Here is a 20405-nt window from a genome sequence, read left to right on the forward strand (position 1 = left end):
AGTGCCTTCAGCTGCCAAGGCCCGAAGCTCTGGAATTCTCTCCTAAAACCATTCCATCTCTCTACCTTTCTTTCGCCCTTTAAGTCATTCCTTTAGACCTATCTCTTTGACCAAGCTTTTTGTCATCTCCCCAAATATCACCTTATGTGGCTTGGTGTCCAATTTTCATTGATTACACTCCTGCAAAGTGCCCTGGAATGTTTCACGACATTAAAGGCACTCCACAAATGCAAGGTCTTGTTGTTGTTGTATATTCCCATGCCTTGTTTCTTCCTCTGAAAATGCAGTTCCCCAAACTTCTTTGCATCAAATCCCATTTGCCCGCATTGGTGAACCAGTTTGGTTTTCTGTGGTGCCATCCCATCCTTGAAAATTAATGCTTTCATCCAATTAACACTCATCCATGTTGCGACCTGACCTCAAATACAGAGGCCAATTTTAACTGGAGATTTGTCTGGGCTGGATGGGGGCACAGGATGAGAGGTGAGAGGGAAAATCCTGTGGGGAGCTCAGTGTAAGGCCCAGACATCTCAATTAAATAATTGAGGGCAGTCTCTGGTCCAAAACCGGCAGAACCGTTCTGATCTCCATATGACAAAAAGGATATCGAGGTACTGGAGAATGTGTGAGAAAGATTCATCGGGATTATACCGGAACTGGGAGGTTATTCCTTTCATGAAAGACTTAACAGGCTGGGGACCTTTGTTCCAGTAAAGAGAATTCTGAGGAATGACTCAGTAAAGAGCTTTAAAATAATGCAAGGGGAGGATAGGATAGACTTGGAGAAGATGCTTTCACTTGTGGGAGTCCAAAACTAGGAGCTATGAATAAGATTATCACTCATAAATCCAATAGGGAGTTTAGGAGAAAGTTCCATCCCTCTCCCTGGCAACTGTCTGAGACTGAACCAGACTGTTCACTACTTTGATTTCATATTTGACCCCAAGATGAGCTGCTGACCACATATCCACAGGATCACCAAGACCACCTATTTCTACATCTGTAACATCACCTGACTCCACCCCTGCCTCAGCTCATCTGCTGCTGAATCCCTCATCCTTGTCTTTGTTAGCTGTAGACTTGGCTCTTCCCACACTCTCCTGATCGGCCTCTCACCTTCCGCCCTCCATAAACAACTGCTCGTCTGGAACTCTGCTGCCTGAATTCTTACCCGCACCAGGTCCTGTTCACCTATCACCCCAGTCCTTGCTGACTGAGATTGGCTCCCAGTCAAGTAACTCCATTTAAAAATTCTCATCCGCATTTTGAAATCCCTGCATGGTCTCACCAATCCCTATCTCTGTAACCTCCTCTCGCCCTACAACCCTCCGAGTCTCTGTGCTCCTCCAATTCTGGTCTCTGGTGCATCTCCTATTTCAGTTGCTCCACCATTGGCAGCTGTGCTTTCTGCTGTCTGGACCGTCAACTCTGGAATTCCCTCCCTAAATCTCTGTCTGTTTTCCTGTCTCTCCTCTGTTAAGATGCTCCTGAAAACCTTACACTTTCACCAAGATTTTGGTAATCATTCTATCATTTTACGTGGCTTGGTGTCAATTATGATTGATGATGCTCCTATGAAATGCCTTCAGACATGTTACTTTGTTAAAGGTGCTACATAAATGCAAGTGTTGCTGCTGTTCTTCACTCAGAGAGAGGTTAGAATGTGGAGATCGTTACCACAGGGAGTAGTTGAGGTGAATACAATAGATGCATTTCATGTGAAGCTGGATAAGCAGATGAGGCAGAAATGAATTGAAGGATATGTTGATCGGGGGAGATGAAGTAGGATTGGAGGAGGCTCGAGTAGAGCAGAAATATCAGCATGAACCAGTTCTCCAGAAGAAAATTAAAATAGCACAATTTTGTTCATACCAGCTCTGATTTTTCTTGAGTGTTGTTTATAATGGTGTCCTGCTGATTAATATTCAATTGCTGGAGACTCCCGGGAAATCTGTGTGGGATAGTGGGGGAGGCAGGGGCACCCCGATATTGCTCGAGTGAGATAAAGCACATCTAAAGTGTGCATCTCCTGACCTAACCCTGTCTGGAGTTCTGGTTTCTGGTGATTAACAAGGCCCTGACCCCGACAAAGGCCTGGCCCCAGGCAGCGGTTGGCACCCAGCAGTGGGGTCAGAAAGGCCAGTCGCTGCTGCAGGCAGATAACTCAATCATGTATTTGGCTGTGAGGCCTTGTGCTGGATTTTTTCAATGGATCGCGATCCCAACATTGGGCACAATTCCGATTTAGGAACCGAGAAGTGGCCGTGGTGGGATGTCAGGTGCAATCTTCCCGGGGAGGCCAATTAAGAAGCCACATCCCAGAGCCCTGTCCAATTAAGGGCAAAGAGTGGACCAGGAACCTGGTGACCCAGTCAGACGGCCAACTGTGATGTTAGGCTGGCAGCCCCACTGGGAGAGATGGGCAATATGGGTTAGGTAGGAGAACAAGAGGACGCAGCAAGATGGGGGCGTCCTGTGAAGAAATATACAATTGTAAAAAAGAAATGTGGCCACAGCTGCCAAGCCATCATTGATGAAGGGGAACCCCTCCACAGGATGGCCTGCAGAAGCAGTAGCCCTCTGATCCCCCTGGCTGTGAGATCAGGGGATCTAGAGGAGGCGTCGATGGTACCCGGCCTGCAACCCGGTGGCTGCCTCTAGGCAGCTGCGCAGCTTCGGCCTCAGTGGGTGACCCAGATGCCATCAGGCAGACTGCACCAAACTGGCCCTTAGAGAGCAGTTATTTGAGTCTAATTAGTTCCCCACAGCTGCTGAGCAGGTAACCAGTCCCAATCACATGCTGCCGAGCAAGATTGCTCGGAGGTTGGATCGCATCAAGGACTTCTCCTAACATTACATTCTTTAATTTTGCTCCAATCCCGAAACCTCGCCAGAGGACAGTGAAATTACAGACCCTTGTATCTGTTACCCACAAAGAGCCAAAGGATCTGCTGGGTCCCTGTGGAGGATGAAATTCACTGACCACAGGGCACTGTGGCCTGTCCTCTGAGAGCCCCAGGCCCAAGGACAGGCCACATTATCTTTAAACACCCCGCACGCAACTTGCATTCACAGAGAAAACTCAGACTCTGGGCTGGTGACCCCTCCCTTCAGATCCACACGATTGCAATGCCTGCACTTGTTATAGACACAGGAGCTCTGCCCCACCCCCTCCCCCTCCCGGGGTAGCTGGAAACCCTGGGGTAACCTTTCCCCTCCTGTCAGTTGGGGAATTGAGCATCTCCAGGAGCAAAGTGAGGAGGGAAATTGCTTGCTGATGTGATCACACCAGATACAAATGTATATAGTAACTGGAGTCAGTGATGAGTAGATGTACAGTATTATCAATCAGCTGATTCCAGTGTCAACATTTAGATAGTTTCCAGTATGAATAATTGGAGATTAAAGGTCTCTCTGATGATTATTTAACTTACTCTGCGGAAGTTGTGAAATTTTAGTCCCGAGTTCAGTGAGTGAGCTTCTTGTCTCCTCAGACATTCCTGTAACTGAAAGAGGAAAACACTTTAGATCATGTGATACTGTTTCTCCAGAGATCATTATCACCTCTCTCGGCTTACTTTGAAAGGGCAGTGATACTCCTCAACACATTATCAATCTTTATATAAAAGTATAAAAACCTTGTGTTCAGCACATGTACATCACACCTCAAACAATCAGAATCGGCAATGTTACGGGTGGGGGGGGGCGGGGGGGAGGGGCGGCTCGCGACATATGAAGTGTCTCATGTGAAGCACATCACATTCTATGCGACCCGAGCACTAAAATCTGATTGGCTTTTGGAAAATTTGAGCCAATCAAAAATGTTTTCCCATTATCCACTTACTTCATTGTTTCATGACATCTCAGCCACAGGATATCACTGCAGGAGTTCCTCACAGGAACATCCATCTTCAGTCAATTCATCAAACTGACCTGACTTGGACATGCGTCATTATTGCCTTGTTGGGAGTCAATATCCTGGAATTCCCTAATGAACCCCATAGTGGGAAAACAATTGCCACGGGAATTGCACAGTTCAAGGAGGAAGTCCACTCTCACCATCTCAGGACAGCTAGTCACGGTCAATAAGAGTGCTTGCTCAGCCACTGAGAGGGAAGTTCAGAGTCAACCATGTTGTTATGGGACTTGACTCACATATGGACCAGACTGGGTAAAGACAACAGGTTTCTATTTTTAAAGGACACTGGAGAACTAGTTTGGATTTTATGACAATTTAACTGATTCATCAACACTTTTACTGATTTTAGATTTCTATTTCCAGATTTTTTTTGAACTGAGTTCAAATTCTTAAACTATCACACTGGGATTTGAACTCACACTTCCTGGATTTTTAGTCAAGGTCTGTGGATTACTAGGTCAGTCAGATAACCACGACCCTCGTGAATTAGCTTGACCATTTTGGCAACTTGCATCGGATTTTATTTAGAGAAACAGCACTGAAACAGGCCCTTCGGCCCACCGAGTCTATGCCGACCAACAACCACCCATTTATATTAACCCGACAGTAATTCCATATTTCCTACCACCTACCTACACTAGGGGCAATTTACAATGGCCAATTTACCTATCGCCTGCAAGTCTTTGGCTGTGGGAGGAAACCGGAGCACCCGACGGAAACCCACGCGGTCACAGGGAGAACTTGCAAACTCCGCACAGGCAGTACCCAGAATTGAACCCAGGTCCCTGGAGCTGTGAGGCTGCGGTGCTTGCCACTGTGCCACTGTGCCGCCCTGTTGTTGTGTACTGCCTCTGTTTTGTTAAAAATATTTTTTGAGGATTCATTTTTGAAAGATTGAAGAAATGTTAAACTTTGGGGCTTTCAAAGAGGGTCATGTAAAGGCCATTTGACTTTGAGAAACAATGAGGAAAACAAGCCTTTCTGGGAAACCACCTGACTTCCAGCTCAATAAACGACAGAGAACTTTGGATATCTGGAGAAGCTGTTTACGATGAAGTGACAGGTCAAGATTGATGGAGATCAAATGTTTGACCTCCTGGTGTCAGTTTTGCTTTAAAATTGTTTTGAGTTAGGGTTGAACTGGAGAAAAAGGGAGAGAACTTCCAAGGAGAGAAGAGAATTCCCAAGGAAAGAGAGAAAACCACGATCCCTCTCAACTTTCCAGCACCTCTCACCTCTCACTTCTCACCTGAGAAGTCCACTGTGTCAATTAATATCGTCTCCTGTCTTTGAAGAAAAACTACAAATTAATTCACAATGCCACCTGAAAAGATCGCAGTACTCGGAAGCCAGACTGTATGCCAGTTTTGGAACACAACATGTATCATCCGCTGAATCTTCAACAATGAGCAAGTATTCAACCCAAGTGTTTTTTTTGTCCATAATAGAGCTCAAAAAACAAAAATCCCTTCATTTTTCTCCTGTTAACTGATAAATGTGTATGTGTGAGTGTAAGGGGCGAAGGTAAAAAGGGAATTTTAATATTTTAATCTGTGTTTATGCATTACTTCATTACTGGTTGACTTGTGTCATGCAGGCCCCACCTGCCAAGAATGAGGCACATTAATTTTACAATAGGGACATTAAATTTCAAATTGTTGCTAGGGAGAAGAGAAGGCCTGTGACAAGGGGTTGCCAGGCCCCCGGCTGGAAAGACATTTTTGCATATTAACAGACAGTGCACAGAACAAAGGAGCTACTCCCTGCTCAATACAACCCACAAACAGAAAAGGCCAAACCAGTTAGTCACATGACTAACCTGCTTGGCAGCCTGGGGTTTTTTTCTGAATTGTACAGTTTTGAACTGAGCGTCAGTAGAAAGCTGTTTGCTCCTGGATTGGAAAGACCTCTCCTGGATGGCTCACCATAGCCTCTCCTGCTGTTCCCATCTCTTTCTCACAGAACTCCAAAACCCACTGAAGACACATGAACCCCAAGAGAGAAAAGTCTCCTGCAGTGAACAAGGTTTAAGAAGAATACTGGGCTCCAACGAAAAGAAACAACTACCTACAATCAAGGACTCTACAATGAACTCAAAGAACCGCAACTACAATGCTTCAGATATTGCCTCAAACCTTTCCACTTTACTTTCTCTTCCACTCTTCTCTGTCTCTATTTGCATTTGTGTGTATTGCATATGCATGCTAGCGTGGGCACATCGTGTATCCGTAGGCATTTACCGAATTAGAGTTTAAGTGTATTTTTTTTTATATTTAGAGATACAGCACTGAAACAGGCCCTTCAGCCAACTGAGTCTGTGCTGACCAACAACCACCCATTTTATACTAATCCTACATTAATCCCTACCATTCTCCTACCACCTACCTACACTAGGGGCAATTTACAATGGCCAATTTACCTATCAACCTGCAAGTCTTTGGCTGTGGGAGGAAACCAGAGCACCCGACAGAAACCCACGCGGTCACAGGGAGAACGTGCAAACTCCGCACAGGCAGTACCCAGAACCGAACCCAGGTTGCTGGAGCTGTGAGGCTGTGGTGCTAACCACTGTGCCACTGTGCCACCAATTTTTAATAAATTTTAATAAATTTCAGTCTTTCTTCTTTAAACCTAAGAAAGCCTGTTTGTGCTGGTTTCTTTGCTTTATAATTGGAAAGCAGTGAACAAGGATTCACCACGGGGGAACTAAAAGCATGGTGTGTTAAAAACAAAACCCTGTAACAGTAAGACCAGGTGAAGGCTGAAAGGGAACCCTCTTCCTCTTTCTCACCTGTTCGTAACACTTGTGTTAGAATAAACAGATAATTTTGTTGTTTATTAAAGAAACCTGGTTAGTGTATTTTATTCTGGGATAAAAATAGAGTATATGATTGACCGTATCGGTAAGTGGTAAAAATGTAAATATATTGTGAACTGTGGAGAAGTGGAACTAGAATAAACAATGCACTCCTCCCGCCTCGGTTGTAACACTGTCCACAGCAGTATTGGTAGGAGTGACCATAGCACAGAACTTGTGGAGATCAATTCCTGTCTTCACACTGAAGGCACCCTCCATTTTGTCTTATGCACTATCACCGTGCTACGTGGGATCCAGTAGCTCAAAGCTGGCTATCCATGAGACGCTGTGGGCCATTAGCAGTTGTACATGTATCATAATCCAGCATAATCTGTAACCTCATGGCCCATCATATCCCTCATTCCTCTGTCACCAACCAGTCAGATGACCAACCTTCTTTCAGTGAGGAGTGTAGGACAGCATGTCAGGAGCAGTTTATGAGTAATGAAATGAGTAGCTGAATTTTATGGGCCCCTTAGGGATGGGAATAGAGGAGGGGGGTGCATAAAATTGCGTGAGACAGTGGGGGTTGGAGTGTCCGTCACCTTCCCATGACTTCCAATTTAGTCCAGGGAGGGGAAGGCCAAGCACAGCCCCAGGATAATTAAGGCCTTTAAGTGACCAATTAATGTCCACGGCCTCTTTCTAGTCTCCACCTCAATTTAATAGAAAGTGGAAGTGCCCACTGCCATGGAGAGTTGGTGGTCTCATATTGGGGCTGGGGCATCCCTCCTTTGGGGCAACCTTTCCAGAGAGCCTGCCCGGCAACGATTGTCACCCCAATGAGAGACACACTCCCGACCTCCACATCCCATGTCGTCACTGGTGCATGCCTACATGACCCTAATGACCCTGACCCCACATATCTCTCTCGGGGGTCTCTGATGTCCTTGTTACTGCAGGAGGTCCTGCAATATAGGAAGTGGCCACTGCTCCCAGTGGTGTTACAGGTACTGCAGATCTGCCAGTCATCCGATTGGCTGGCAGCTCTGGAGGCAGGGGCTCGTCCCTTAAAGGGATGGCGTCCCAGATGGTGGGCAGTTAACTGCCTGTCCACCGTGGAATTGCAATGGGGGCCCACCCAACTTTCAACACCCCCACTATGACCCTATCGCCACAACAACATTAAGCCTGAGGTGACAACCTGGCGAAGTTCAACACAGGACTACATGCATGCTAAACAGCAGAAACGCCATGCAAAAGACAGAGCTAAGCGATCCCACAACTAACGGATCAGGTCAAAGGTCTGCGGTTCCTTCATATTTAGTCATGAATGCTGGTGGACAATTCCCAAAGTAACTGAGTCGAGAGTCTCCAGAAATTGTGGTGGAACCCAACACATGATTACAAAATGCATGCCTGAAGCACTGACAATCATCTTTATCCTGAAGTAACAAATGGATGACCCCCTGAGGTCCCCCACTGTAATAGAAACATAGAAAATAGGAGCAGGAGTAGGCCATTTGGCCCTTCGAGCCTGCTCCACCATTCATTATGATCATGGCTGATCATCCAACTTAGTAGCCTGTTCCCGCTTTCACCCCATATCCTTTGATCCCTTTAGACCCAAGAGCTATTTCTAACTCCTTCTTGAAAACATTCAATGTTTTGGCCTCGACTGCTTTCTGTGGTAGCAAATTCCACAGGCTCACCACTCTCTGGGTGAAGTAATTTCTCCTCATCCCACTCCTGAAAGGTTTACCCCGTATCCTTAGACTATGACCCCTGGTTCTGGACTCCACCACCATCGGGAACATCCTTCCTGCATCTACCCTGTCCAGTCCTGTTAGAATTTTATAGGTTTCTATGAGATCCCCTCTCACTCTTCTGAACTCCAGCGAATATTATCCTAACCGAGTCAATCTCTCCTCATACGTCAGTCCCGCCATCTCAGGAATCAGTCTGGTAAACCTTCGTTGCACTCCCTCTGTAGCAAGAACATTTTTCCTCAGATACGGAGACCAAAACTGCACACAATATTCCAGGTGTGGCCTCACCAAGGCCCTGTATAATTGCAGCAAGACATCCCTGCTTCTGTACTCAAATCCTCTCACTATGAAGGCCAACATACCATTTGCCTTTTTTACCACCTGTTGCACCTGCATGCACCATCAGCAACTGGTGTACGAGAACACCCAGGCCTCGCTGCACATTCTCCTCTCTCAGTTTATAGCCGTTCAGATAATAATCTGCCTTCCTGTTTTTGCTACCAAAGTAGATAACCTCACATTTATCCACATTATACTGTATCTGCTATGCATTTGCCCTCTCACTCAACTTGTCCAAATCAACCTGAAGCCTCTCTGTATCCTCCTCACAACTAATCTTTCCACCCAGTTTGTGTCATCTGCAAATTTGGAAATATTACATTTTTTTCCCTCATCTAAATCATTAATATATATTGTGAATAGCTGGGGTCCTAGCACCGATCCCTGCGGTACCACATTAGTCACTGCCTGTCATTCAGAAAATGATCTGTTTATTCCTACTCTTTGTTTCCTGTCTGCTAACCAATTTTCTATCCATCGCAATACACTAGCCCCAATCCCATGCGCTTGAATTTTACATGCTAATCTCTTATGTGGGACTTTGTCGAAAGCCTTCTGAAAGTTCAAATAAACCACATCCGCTGGCTCCTACTCTCATCAACTCTACTGTTACATCCTCGACGAATTCTAGTAGATTTGTCAAGCATGATATCCCTTTCATAAATCCATGTCGACTCTGTCCGATTCTACCACTTTTCTCCAAGTGCTCTGCTATAAAATCTTTGATAATGGACTCTAGAATTTTCCCCACTACCAACGTCAGGCTTTCTCTCTACCTCCCTTTTTAAATAGTGGGGTTACATTTGCTAACCTCCAATCTATAGGAACTGTTCCAGAGTCTATAGAATCTAGAAAGATGACCACCAATGCATCCACTATTTCGAGGGCCACTTCCTTACGTACTCTGGGATGTAGACTATCAGGCCCTGGGGATTTATCAGCCTTCAATCCAATCAATTTCCCCTACACCATTTCTCTACTAATACAGATTTCCTTCAGTTACTCCCTCTGACTAAACCCTGTTCCCCAACATTTCTGGTATGATATTTTTGTCCTCCTTTGTGAAGACATAACCAAAGTATGCATTTAGTTGGTCAGCCATTTCTTTGTTCCCCATAATAAATTCCCCTGTTTCTGACTGTAAGGGACCTACATTTGTCTTCACCAATCTTTTTCTCTTCACATACCTCTCGAAACCTTTACAGTCAGTTTTTATGTTTCCCACAAGCTTACTCTCGTACTCTATTCTCCCCTCCTTAATCAATCCCTTGGTCCTCCTTTGCTGAATTCTAAACTGCTCCCAATCCTCAGTTCTGTTGTTTTCTCTGGTGGATTTGTATGCCTCTTTCCTGGATCTCTAATTTCCCTTGTAATCCATAGTTTGGCTACTTTTCCCGTTTTACTTTTGCGCCAGACAGGAATAAACCATTGTTGCAGTTCATCCATGCACCCTTTGAATCTTTGCCATTGCCTATCTACCATCATCCCTTTAAGTAACGTTTCCTAATCCATCATAGCCAACTCGCACCTCAAACCTTCGTAGTTTCCTTTATGAAGTTTCAGGACCCTAGTCTTAGAATCAACTATGTCACTCTCCATCTTGATGAAGAATTCTATCATATTATGATCGCTCATCCCCAAGGGGTCACCCCCAAGGGATAATAGATGCCAGTCTTCACTAATTCGAAACTCTCCACCTGATATCAAGAAACAGCTAGAAAAGCAAAGGCTACAGGCCCTGACAATGTATCAGCTGTAGTGTGTTGTGGTTCTTTCTATGTTTCAAACACAAACTTGCCAATCACTCAAGTAGATGAGCGATACTTTTTATTCAAAGATTACAGTAGTATATACACATTGCTGGAGAGCTCTTTCTAGTATGTCTTTCTTGGTCAACTAACATATTCCAACTACTGTGCCTATGACAGACGACATCATATCCTGTCTGATGATGTCTACAGATTATGGACGTACCCACTTAAAGTCATGATACAACATCGTGCTGGAGACCTGCTCTCCTACCTGTGCCCCTAGCCAAGCTTTGCCTGTACAGCTACAACACTGGTATCAACCTGACAATGTGAAAAATTGTCCAGGTATGTCAGAAGTGGGGATGTTTGCTGATGATTGCAGTGCTCAGGTCCATTCACATTCCTCATCACAAAATGATGCCATGTCTGCATGCAGCAAGACTTCAATAACATCCAGGCTTGAACTGACAAGTGGCAAGTAATATTTGTGTCACACAAATGCCAGTTACTGACCGAGAGAGAGAATGTAATCACCTCCATTTGAAATTCAATGGGATTGCTCTTGCCAAATCCTTCACCATCAACATCCTGGGGGTCACCATTGATCAGAAACTTAACTGAACCATCCACATAAAGGCTGTGGCTACTTGAGCAGGTCAGAGGCTGCATATTCTGTGGCACGTGCCTCACCTCCTCACTAGTCAAAGTCTCTGCACTACCTACAAGGCACAAGTCTGGAGTGTGACACAACAACAACAAAGAAGCTCAACACCAACACTAGGGGCGGCACAGTGGCGCAGTGGTTAGCACCGCAGCCTCACAGCTCCAGCGACCCGGGTTCAATTCTGAGTACTGCCTGTGTGGAGTTTGCAAGTTCTTCCTGTGTCTGCGTGGGTTTTCTCCGGGTGCTCCGGTTTCCTCCCACAAGCCAAAGACTTGCAGGTTGCTAGGTAAATTGGCCATTATAAATTGCCCCTAGTATAGGTAGGTGGTAGGGAAATATAGGGACAGGTGGGGATGTGGTAGGGAACATGGGATGAGTGTAGGATTAGTACAAATGGGTGGTTGATGGTCAGCACAGACTCGATGGGCCGAAGGGCCTGTTTCAGTGCTGTATCTCTAAACTAAACTAAACCATTTAGGGCAAAACTTCAAAGCGGTTCAACCACTTGGGCATCACCGCAGAAACATCGATCTCACCCCAACCAGTGTTCCATTGCTGTAGTGTGTGCAGGGAGGGAGGGTAGGGGTGGTGATGTCACCGAGCAGGGTAATGATGTCACACTGCAGGGAGGTGATGACACACAGTGGGGGGTGATGCTGTAACACAGCAAGACAGGTGGTATGAAACTTAAAAGGCCCAGCTCTCCTGGATTGCTGAAGCAGGGTCCGGGGGATTTATAATAAAAACAGAAAGCGCGGGAAATAGCAGGTCTGGCAGTATCTGTGGAGAGAGAAAAGGAGTTAACGTTTCTGGTTGATGACCTTCCATCAGACCTTTCATTTCAGATTTCCAGCATCTGCTTTTATTCCAGGAGCTGACGTTCCGTTCCAGGAGACTTGCCAAATTCTAAGCAGAGGACACTGTGGGCTGGATGAAACTGTTCCACCTGCCATAGGTTTGACTCCTCTGAGATAGATTATAACAACAAACTACTTAACATTGTATCAGTACAGGATGGGTATTAGAATTTAGCTCCAATCACAAACCAAACCCCAAATCAAAATACAGAAGTTTTATTCAAGTGACTTTCACCCAAACAGGACCGTCTCCTTTATCAGATTGGGATTTCACACTCACCATTACTCTTCAACTGGGAAAGTTCCACCTTGAAATCTGTGACTGTCGTTTTCATTTCACTGAGCATCTGAGCAACTGAAAAGGAAACAAGGATTTGACTCTCGCACATTAGCATAGACTGGATTTGCCTCCCCTGTCTCGAATGGACAATATCACATGTTAAGGTAACCTTTGTTTTCCCAGCCAAAGTGAAGTTCCCTTTCCCTCCCCTCCCACCCCTGCAAGGATTGTTGTGAGTCCCCCCTCCCACACCCATCGCATGGAAATTAGAGAAGGCTTGGACGTGTTATTTCAGGGACCAGAGCTGGGTCCAGGAACCCTTTTGTTCTTTGTTTAGTTGAGTTGGAATCTGGCAGAGAAGAGAATCACATAACGACTGAAAACTGAAAGGTAGTGGCTTTATAACGAGTGAAGTAGAATGTAAAAGATGTCAGGTCGACATGGAGAGGTTAGTGAAATGGGCAGACAGGAGGCAGATGCAATTTTACGTGGAGAGGTGTGAGATGAGAGGTGAGGGAGAGAAATCATGAAATTATAAACCAGTTAGTCTAACATCTGTTGAAGGGAAGTTATTGGAATTTAGAATTAAGGACAGCATGACAGAGAAATTACAGAAATTTGAGCTGATTACAGTGAGCCAACATCAATTTGAAAAGAGTAGATCATATCCGATAAACTGAAGTGAATTTTTTGAGGAAGGAAGTGGAGTAGTCGTCAGGAGAATATCTATGAATGTAATTTATATGGAATTACAGAAGGCATTCAATAAGGTTTCACATAAGAGACTGCTAGCTAAATTTAAAGCTAATGGAATTTAAAGCTAATTATTGACCTGGTTCAAAGATTGGTTGGGTGTTACAAGACAGAGAGTAAGGATGATGGACATGAACACAAATTGGATGGAAGTGACCAGTGTTGTCTCATAAAGATAAAAGCAAAATACTGCGGATGCTGGAAATCTGAAACAAAAACAAGAAATGCTGGATTCACTCAGCAGGTCTGGCAGCATCTGTGGAAAGAGAAGCAGAGTTAACGTTTCGGGTCAGTGACCCTTCTTCGGAACTGACAAATATTAGAAAAGTCACAGATTATAAACAAGTGAGGTGGGGGTTGGGCAAGAGATAACAAAGGAGAAGGTGCAGATTGGACCAGGCCGCATAGCTGACCAAAAGGTCACGGAGCAAAGGCAAACAATATGTTAATGGTGTGTTGAAAGACAAAGCATTAGTACAGATTAGGTGTGAATATACTGAATATTGAACATCAGCAAGTGCAAACCTGAAGAAAAACAACCTGAAAAAAACAGTGGGTAAGCAAACTGAACAAACTAAGATGAAATGAAATAAATGCAAAAAAAGATTGTAAAAAATGTAAAAAGGAATGCAAAAAAAAAAAGGAAGAAAAAATAACTAAAAATGACTAAAAATGAAAGTAAAGTGGGGGGCTGTCATGCTCTGAAATTAGTGAACTCAATGTTCAGTCCGGCAGGCTGTAGTGTGCCTAATCGGTAGATGAGATGCTGTTCCTCGAGCTTGCGTTGATGTTCACTGGAACACTGCAGCAATCCCAGGACAGAGATGTGAGCATGAGAGCAGGGGGGAGTGTTGAAATGGCAAGCAACCGGAAGCTCAGGGTCCTGCTTGCGGACTGAGCGGAGATGTTCCGCAAAGCGGTTACCCAGTCTGCGCTTGGTCTCCCCAATGTAGAGGAGACCACACTGTGAGCAGTGAATACAGTATACTACATTGAAAGAAGTACAAGTAAATCGCTGCTTCACCTGAAAGGAGTGTTTGGGGCCTGGGATAGTGAGGAGAGAGGAGGTAAATGGGCAGGTATTACACCTCCTACGATTGCAAGGGAAGGTGCCCTGGGACGGGGACAAGGTGGTGGGGGTAATGGAGGAGTGGACCAGGGTGTCGCGGAGGGAACGATCCCTTCGGAATGCTGACAGGGGAAGGGAGGGGAAGATGCGACTGGTAGTGGCATCACGCTGGAGGTGGCGAAAATGGCGGAGGATGATCCTTTGGATATGGAGGCTGGTGGGATGAAAAGTGAGGACAAGGGGAACCCTGTCACGGTTCTGGGAGGGAGGGGAAGGGGTGAGGGTAGAGGTGCGGGGAATGGGTCGGACACGGTTGAGGGCCCTGTCAACCACAGTGGGGGGAAATCCTCGGTTGAGGAAAAAGGAGGTCATATCAGAAGCACCGTCATGGAAGGTAGCATCATCAGAGCAGATGCGTCGGAGACGGAGAAACTGGGAGAATGGAATGGAGTCCTTACAGGAGGTAGGGTGTGAAGAAGTGTAGTCGAGGTAGCTGTGGGAGTCAGTGGGCTTATAATGGATATTGCTAGACAACCTATCCCCAGAGATGGAGACAGAGAAGTCGAGGAAGGGAAGGGAAGTGTCAGAGATGGACCATGTAAAGGTGAGAGAAGGGTGGAAATTGGAAGCAAAGTTGATAAAGTTTTCTAGTTCGGGGCGGGAGCAGGAAACGGCACCGATACAGTCATCAATGTACCGGAAAAAGAGTTGGGGGAGGGGGCCTGAGTAGGACTGGAACAAAGAATGCTCGACATATCCCACAAAAAGACAGGCATAACTAGGACCCATGCGGGTACCCATAGCGACACCTTTTACTTGAAGGAAATGCATGGAGTTGAAGGAGAAGTTGTTCAATGTGAGAACAAGTTCAGCCAGGCGGAGGAGGGTGTTGGTGGATGGGGACTGGTTGGGCCTCTGTTCCAGGAAGAAGCGGAGAGCCCTCAAACCATCCTGGTGGGGGATGGAGGTGTAGAGCGATTGGACGTCCATAGTGAAGAGGAGGCGGTTGGGACCAGGAAACTGGAAATTGTCAAAATGACGTAGGGCGTCAGAAGAGTCACGGATGTAGGTGGGAAGAGACTGGACCAGCGGAGAAAAGATAGAGTCTAGATAGGAAGAAATAAGTTCAGTTGGGCAGGAGCAGGCTGACACAATGGGTCTGCCGGGACAGTCCCGTTTGTGGATTTTTGTCTCATAAAGATCTGTCCTGGAGTCTCAATTAGTCAATTATTTATAAGTGAATTAGATGGAGAGCCGAAGCAGGGTCACTGACCCGACACGTTAACTCTGCTTTTCTTTCCACAGATGCTGCCAGACCTGCTGAGTGAATCCAGCATTTCTTGTTTTTGTTTCAGATTTCTAGCATCCACAGTATTTTGCTTTTATTATTAGATGGAGAGCCATATATCCAAGTTTGCTGATCATACTAAGATTGGTGGTACAGTAAGTGGTGTAGGTGGGAGCATAAAATTTCAAAGGTACATTGATCGATTAAGTGAGTGGGCAAAACTGTGCAGATGGATTTCAATGCAGGTAAGTATGAGGTCATCAATTTTGGACCAAAGTGTGGAACTCTCTCCCACATAAAGTAGCAAATGCTAGCTCATTTTTTTTTTATTTGTAATAACTTTACATTGGAGTTTGATAGATTTTTGCTATCTGGGGTATTAATGGATCAAGGGAGGTGGTGGCACAGTGATAACATCCTTTAACTAGTAATCTAGAGGCCTAGGATGATGCTTTGGGGACACGGGTTCAAATCCCACCATGGCAGCTGGTGACATTCAAATTCAGTCAATTACTAAAAATCTGGAATTGAAAGCTGGTCTCAGTAATGGTGCCGTGAAGCTATCATTGATTGACATAAAAACCCGTCTAGTTCATTAATGCCCTTAGGGAAGGAAAGCTACAATCCCTTAATGGCCATGAGACATATAATGAAAGGCATACATGAGAAAAATCAAAAAGCTATGCATTCATACAAGTCAATGGCTATAATTTGCTGGTTTCAGCATCCTATTATTGAAAGGACATTAAAGCCAGAGAGAGCTTTCAATGTAGATTCACCAGGATGATGCCAGGGTGTTGGGAAGTTACATGGGAAGTGTAGGAGCTTGAGTTACTAGGACTATTTCCACTGGAACAGAAAAAGCAAAGAGGAGATTTAATAGAGGTCTTCAAAATCATGAAGTGTCCTGATCAGGTGAATAGGGAAAGAACGTTTCTTCAGGCTGGAGAGTCAGTGATGAGGTATCATCAATTTAAAATTGTCACTAAAACAGTGGGGAGTGCGAATTGAGTGAGGAGGGAGTGAGGAGCAAGTTAGGTAAGTGCGGAGGGAGAGTAGGAGAGGTTTCTTTATGCAGAGTGCTACAGCAGGGGATGATTTGGCACAGTTCAGGCAGAGGCCACTGCATCTTTTAACAGAAAAATTGATACTCATTTTAAGCAGAGTGATATACAGGGCTATAGAGGAAGTGGAGAACAGTGGATTAGTTCTGAATTGCTCTGGCAAAGAACCAACATGAGCGAAATGACCTGCTTTTGTTGCTTTGGTCTTTCCCTATCTCTCCCTATCTCTGTCATCTTCTCCAGCCCTGCAGCCCTCTAAGATATCTGCTCTCTTCCATTTCTTACCTCAGAACATCCTCAATTTTAATTACTCCACCATTGGTGGCAGTGCCTTCAGCTGCTAAGGTCCTAAGCGCTGGGATTCCCTCCCAAAACCATTCCACCTCTCTACCTTTCTTTCTTCCTTTGTCATTCCTTTAAGCAGGCATTAAAGAACTGAAAATCACCCCCTCCAAAGTGTAATTCCAATTCGATGTTAGATTAGCGAGTTTATCCTCATAATGTGGGATTGCTAACTGACCTGCTCTGATAATCTCAGCTAGATTCACCGAAAGAGTTATCCGGAGGTGTTTAACATGAAGGAGTACATACATGGCTTTAGGGGTGGATGGGTGGGTGGGACTGGTAAAAAGTGGGAAATTGATAGTGAGTTGGGAATCCAGCCCCAACCTGCCAACTTCCACATTTCACTCCAATGTGTCGGCTACATCTTCACAACCCCTTCAGTTCGAGCTATAGTTACTCAGACTTTTGACTTTAAAATTGGGTCAATGGCCTTCGTGAAACTTGCCAGTAAAAGCGAGGCGAGAACCCAGCAGCAACTGTCAATCCATTTCAGGGATATATAGTGATAAATATTCAGCATTCAAAGCTGTTTTCTTCCCTGCTCATGTAATGTCAGGGACGTCATTATTAATGCAAGGTTGCACCAGTCAACTAATGTCACAAGCAGAAGCAATGGTTGCGATACCTAACAACACTACCGCCCCTACCAATGCCACTGACGCAAAGCAGTACTGCCAACAACTATCAGCTCTTGAACAACCTGCCACTGGACCCCATCAGTTCATGTCATCAAACATGTTAAAAAGAAACTTGTCGCCAGCACACAAGAATGGGCAAAATGGGAAATTGATGCAACAGAATAATGTTTATGTGATCTAAGAAACTTAACATAACATTTTCTCATACACCTATGTACACCCTTGTTAAATTACAAAGCCTTACGCATCCTTTTCCTACTACTCCATGGTACAACCCATGTGGCTTGAGTAAAGTTAGTGCCAGGCTGCTCAGATACCTACTCTGACTGTTGAGATGCTCTACATCGATGTCTTCTGTCTTTTGGAGCCCTTGAGGACTGCACCAAAGGCTGCTCCACCTGTACCTCTGAAGGGGAAACTTGGCCATTAGGAGACGAGGCAGCATGTGGACTGCTGACTGAGGTGGGGTCGAGTGGGTGGGGGAGGGGTGGCACGGCAACGGGTGAGAAGTGGAAGCGCGTTGAGCGGAGTCCAACTTCCATGTCCCCTTTTACCATCATCCCTTATATAGCCCAGCCGCATTTCACTGCTCCATTATTAATACATGCTAATTTCTGCATATCTCTGAATTAGATTTGTTAACTATCATTGTCGAATTCAGGACAATAAGTTTAATAGTTTAAAATATTACAAAACTTACAGGATGCAATTGTAGTGGCAAGAATCACGATTGTCAGCAGGATGGAGAAACCCAGGACAATGTAAATGACCAGAGGTGACCATTTTCCTCGGACAGGTTCTGCTGATCGGACAGCACGTTCTGTAAGGCGCAAGAGAAAGTCATCAATGAAAAGATTAGAGGGAACCGTCTGGTGAAAAAGACTCCAAACCCTTTCTCATTCGGTCCTGGAGAAGAGGCAAAGGAGCCGAGTGTTGTTGTCAACACAGGAATATTTTCAACTTTGCACAGTTGTGCCAATCGAAGACACATTTCTTCAATTCAAGAACATTCATGAACAGCAGGTTAAATATATAAACTCAGCAGGAAATTGAAATGAAGCAAGTTTTGGACAGTTACAAATTTACAAATATCATTTACTCAGGCAATCTGCAAGGTACAAGGAATAAAGACCATTTGTCCATTTCACAGCTCTGTCCTCATCATTTCTTCAGCTTTTCACCATCCCTCATCCAGCATCTTTACTACAAAATCTTCCTCTCAGATTCCAGTGTGAGCCAGTAACACCGTCAGTTGAAAGGAGAGTCACGGCATTCTTCTGACCCCACTGTTTTATTTCACTGTTTGTTAACAATGCCATCAATTAAAGGGATGGTCACAAGGGCTTCTGACCCCAATGTTCAGCTTTAAAATCCATCAGTTCTTCTGAAGAAATTGAATTTCCTAACAACATGTTCTCTCAACTAATAGGAAAGGACCTATTTGCTGTTGTGAATTGATTTGATGGTAAATAAATACTAGTTAATTAACTCAAACTGAATAACCTGTACAGTAATGATCAGATAATGAGTGTTATCTACCCGGCTTCGACTCTTTCTTTTTTCCTCTCTCTTTTCTGAATTGATCACGATGAAATTCATTGACATTTTGATAAATGTCAGCTAGCTCCATGTTATCAGCTGGAAAAACTTCTTGTCTTGAATGAGAGAAATGTGACTTTTTTCTCAGTTCCTCTTCCTGCAATTCTAGTGTTTCTCTGAAAAGCCACAATTATAGATTGTGTGTGATGGACACCAAGATGTTTTCGCACTGCTGAATTTGCGATATACTCTCAATGACCTGAATGTCCCTTGGATAATCGGTTGCAGCCTTTTTTTGAATAGCTTAATTTACCTGCACTCACATTTTCACAGAATTCTGTATTTGAATCTCCAGGTCTTTCTGTTCATCCACAACATTTCAGCATCTTTCCATTGAGTGTTTACTGCCATTCTGTTGATTGTGTACTCCCATTCCATTAAATGCTTACTTGAATTCCATTGAGTGTGTACTCCCATTCCATAAAGTGTGTGCTGCCATTCCATTCAGTGTGTTCCTCCACTCCATTGAGTGTGTACAGAAATTCCAATGAGTGTGTCCTCGCATTCCATTGAGTGTGTACACCCACTTCATTGCCTGTGTGCTTCTATTTCACTGTGTGCATTCCTGCTCCATTGAGTGTGCACTGGAGGTTTTAGACAAATGTTAATATAAAATGGTGAAATACATTGACATAAAATGGCTGATATTATATGTCTTATGGGAAGTAGAAACAAGCCTGAGTTAGACAGACAGGAACTTCAGTGCAGATAGTTCATCGGGGTAACACTGATTAAACACCCATTGTGGTCAGTAAACAGGAAAAATTTAATGGGATAAAGAAGTAACAGGACCTTGTCCATTATTAGGCACAAAACAATCTTCAGCCAGAGTGACTAATCAGATAGATTAAATTATAAAGTGGGATGTTTATGAAACTAAAATAAATAATATATTTATCAGTTGGCAAGTTGATTTAGGAATAATGAGAAAATCACTGAAGGAAATTAATGAAAGGCCGTTCAATACCAAGGAATGTGTCCTCATAAAGCACAGATAAGAAATGGGACTATTTCCAGCTACAGTTTTGCTCTGTAACAAAGCATGTGGTCTGGGATCTGTCGGGTGATGTGGATTGTTCATTAAAGCATATAAATAGTGACAGACCTGGTGTTAGGGTTTGGATTAAATGTGTGACACCAATGTTCCATATTAATAAAGTATTAATTTTGCTGACACTAGACTTTCAGACCTATTAATTAGTCAGAAGTGTCATCAACTGGAACGTTACACTGAATTTTACAGCGATGAGTGAAGCCAGGAGTCGAAAGTGTT

At 44.5% G+C, this 20405-nt stretch overlaps 1 protein-coding gene across 1 annotated transcript in view; it reads right to left on the bottom strand.

Moving 5' to 3' along the window:
• LOC137355554 (CD209 antigen-like) overlaps positions 1-19203 on the bottom strand; it is a 52812-nt gene extending 33609 nt beyond the window's left edge. The window contains exons 1-4 of the mRNA XM_068020800.1: positions 19073-19203; positions 18234-18353; positions 12377-12451; positions 3435-3506 (exon numbers count right to left, since the gene is read on the bottom strand). Coding sequence (XP_067876901.1) covers positions 3435-3506; positions 12377-12451; positions 18234-18353; positions 19073-19163 — 358 coding nt within the window. The 5' untranslated portion in view covers positions 19164-19203. The remainder of the gene's footprint in view (positions 1-3434; positions 3507-12376; positions 12452-18233; positions 18354-19072) is intronic.
• Positions 19204-20405: the final 1202 nt, after the last annotated feature.

Source organism: Heterodontus francisci, chromosome 43, assembly GCF_036365525.1.
Source record: "Heterodontus francisci isolate sHetFra1 chromosome 43, sHetFra1.hap1, whole genome shotgun sequence".
In the NCBI taxonomy this organism is placed as follows: Eukaryota; Metazoa; Chordata; class Chondrichthyes; order Heterodontiformes; family Heterodontidae; genus Heterodontus; species Heterodontus francisci.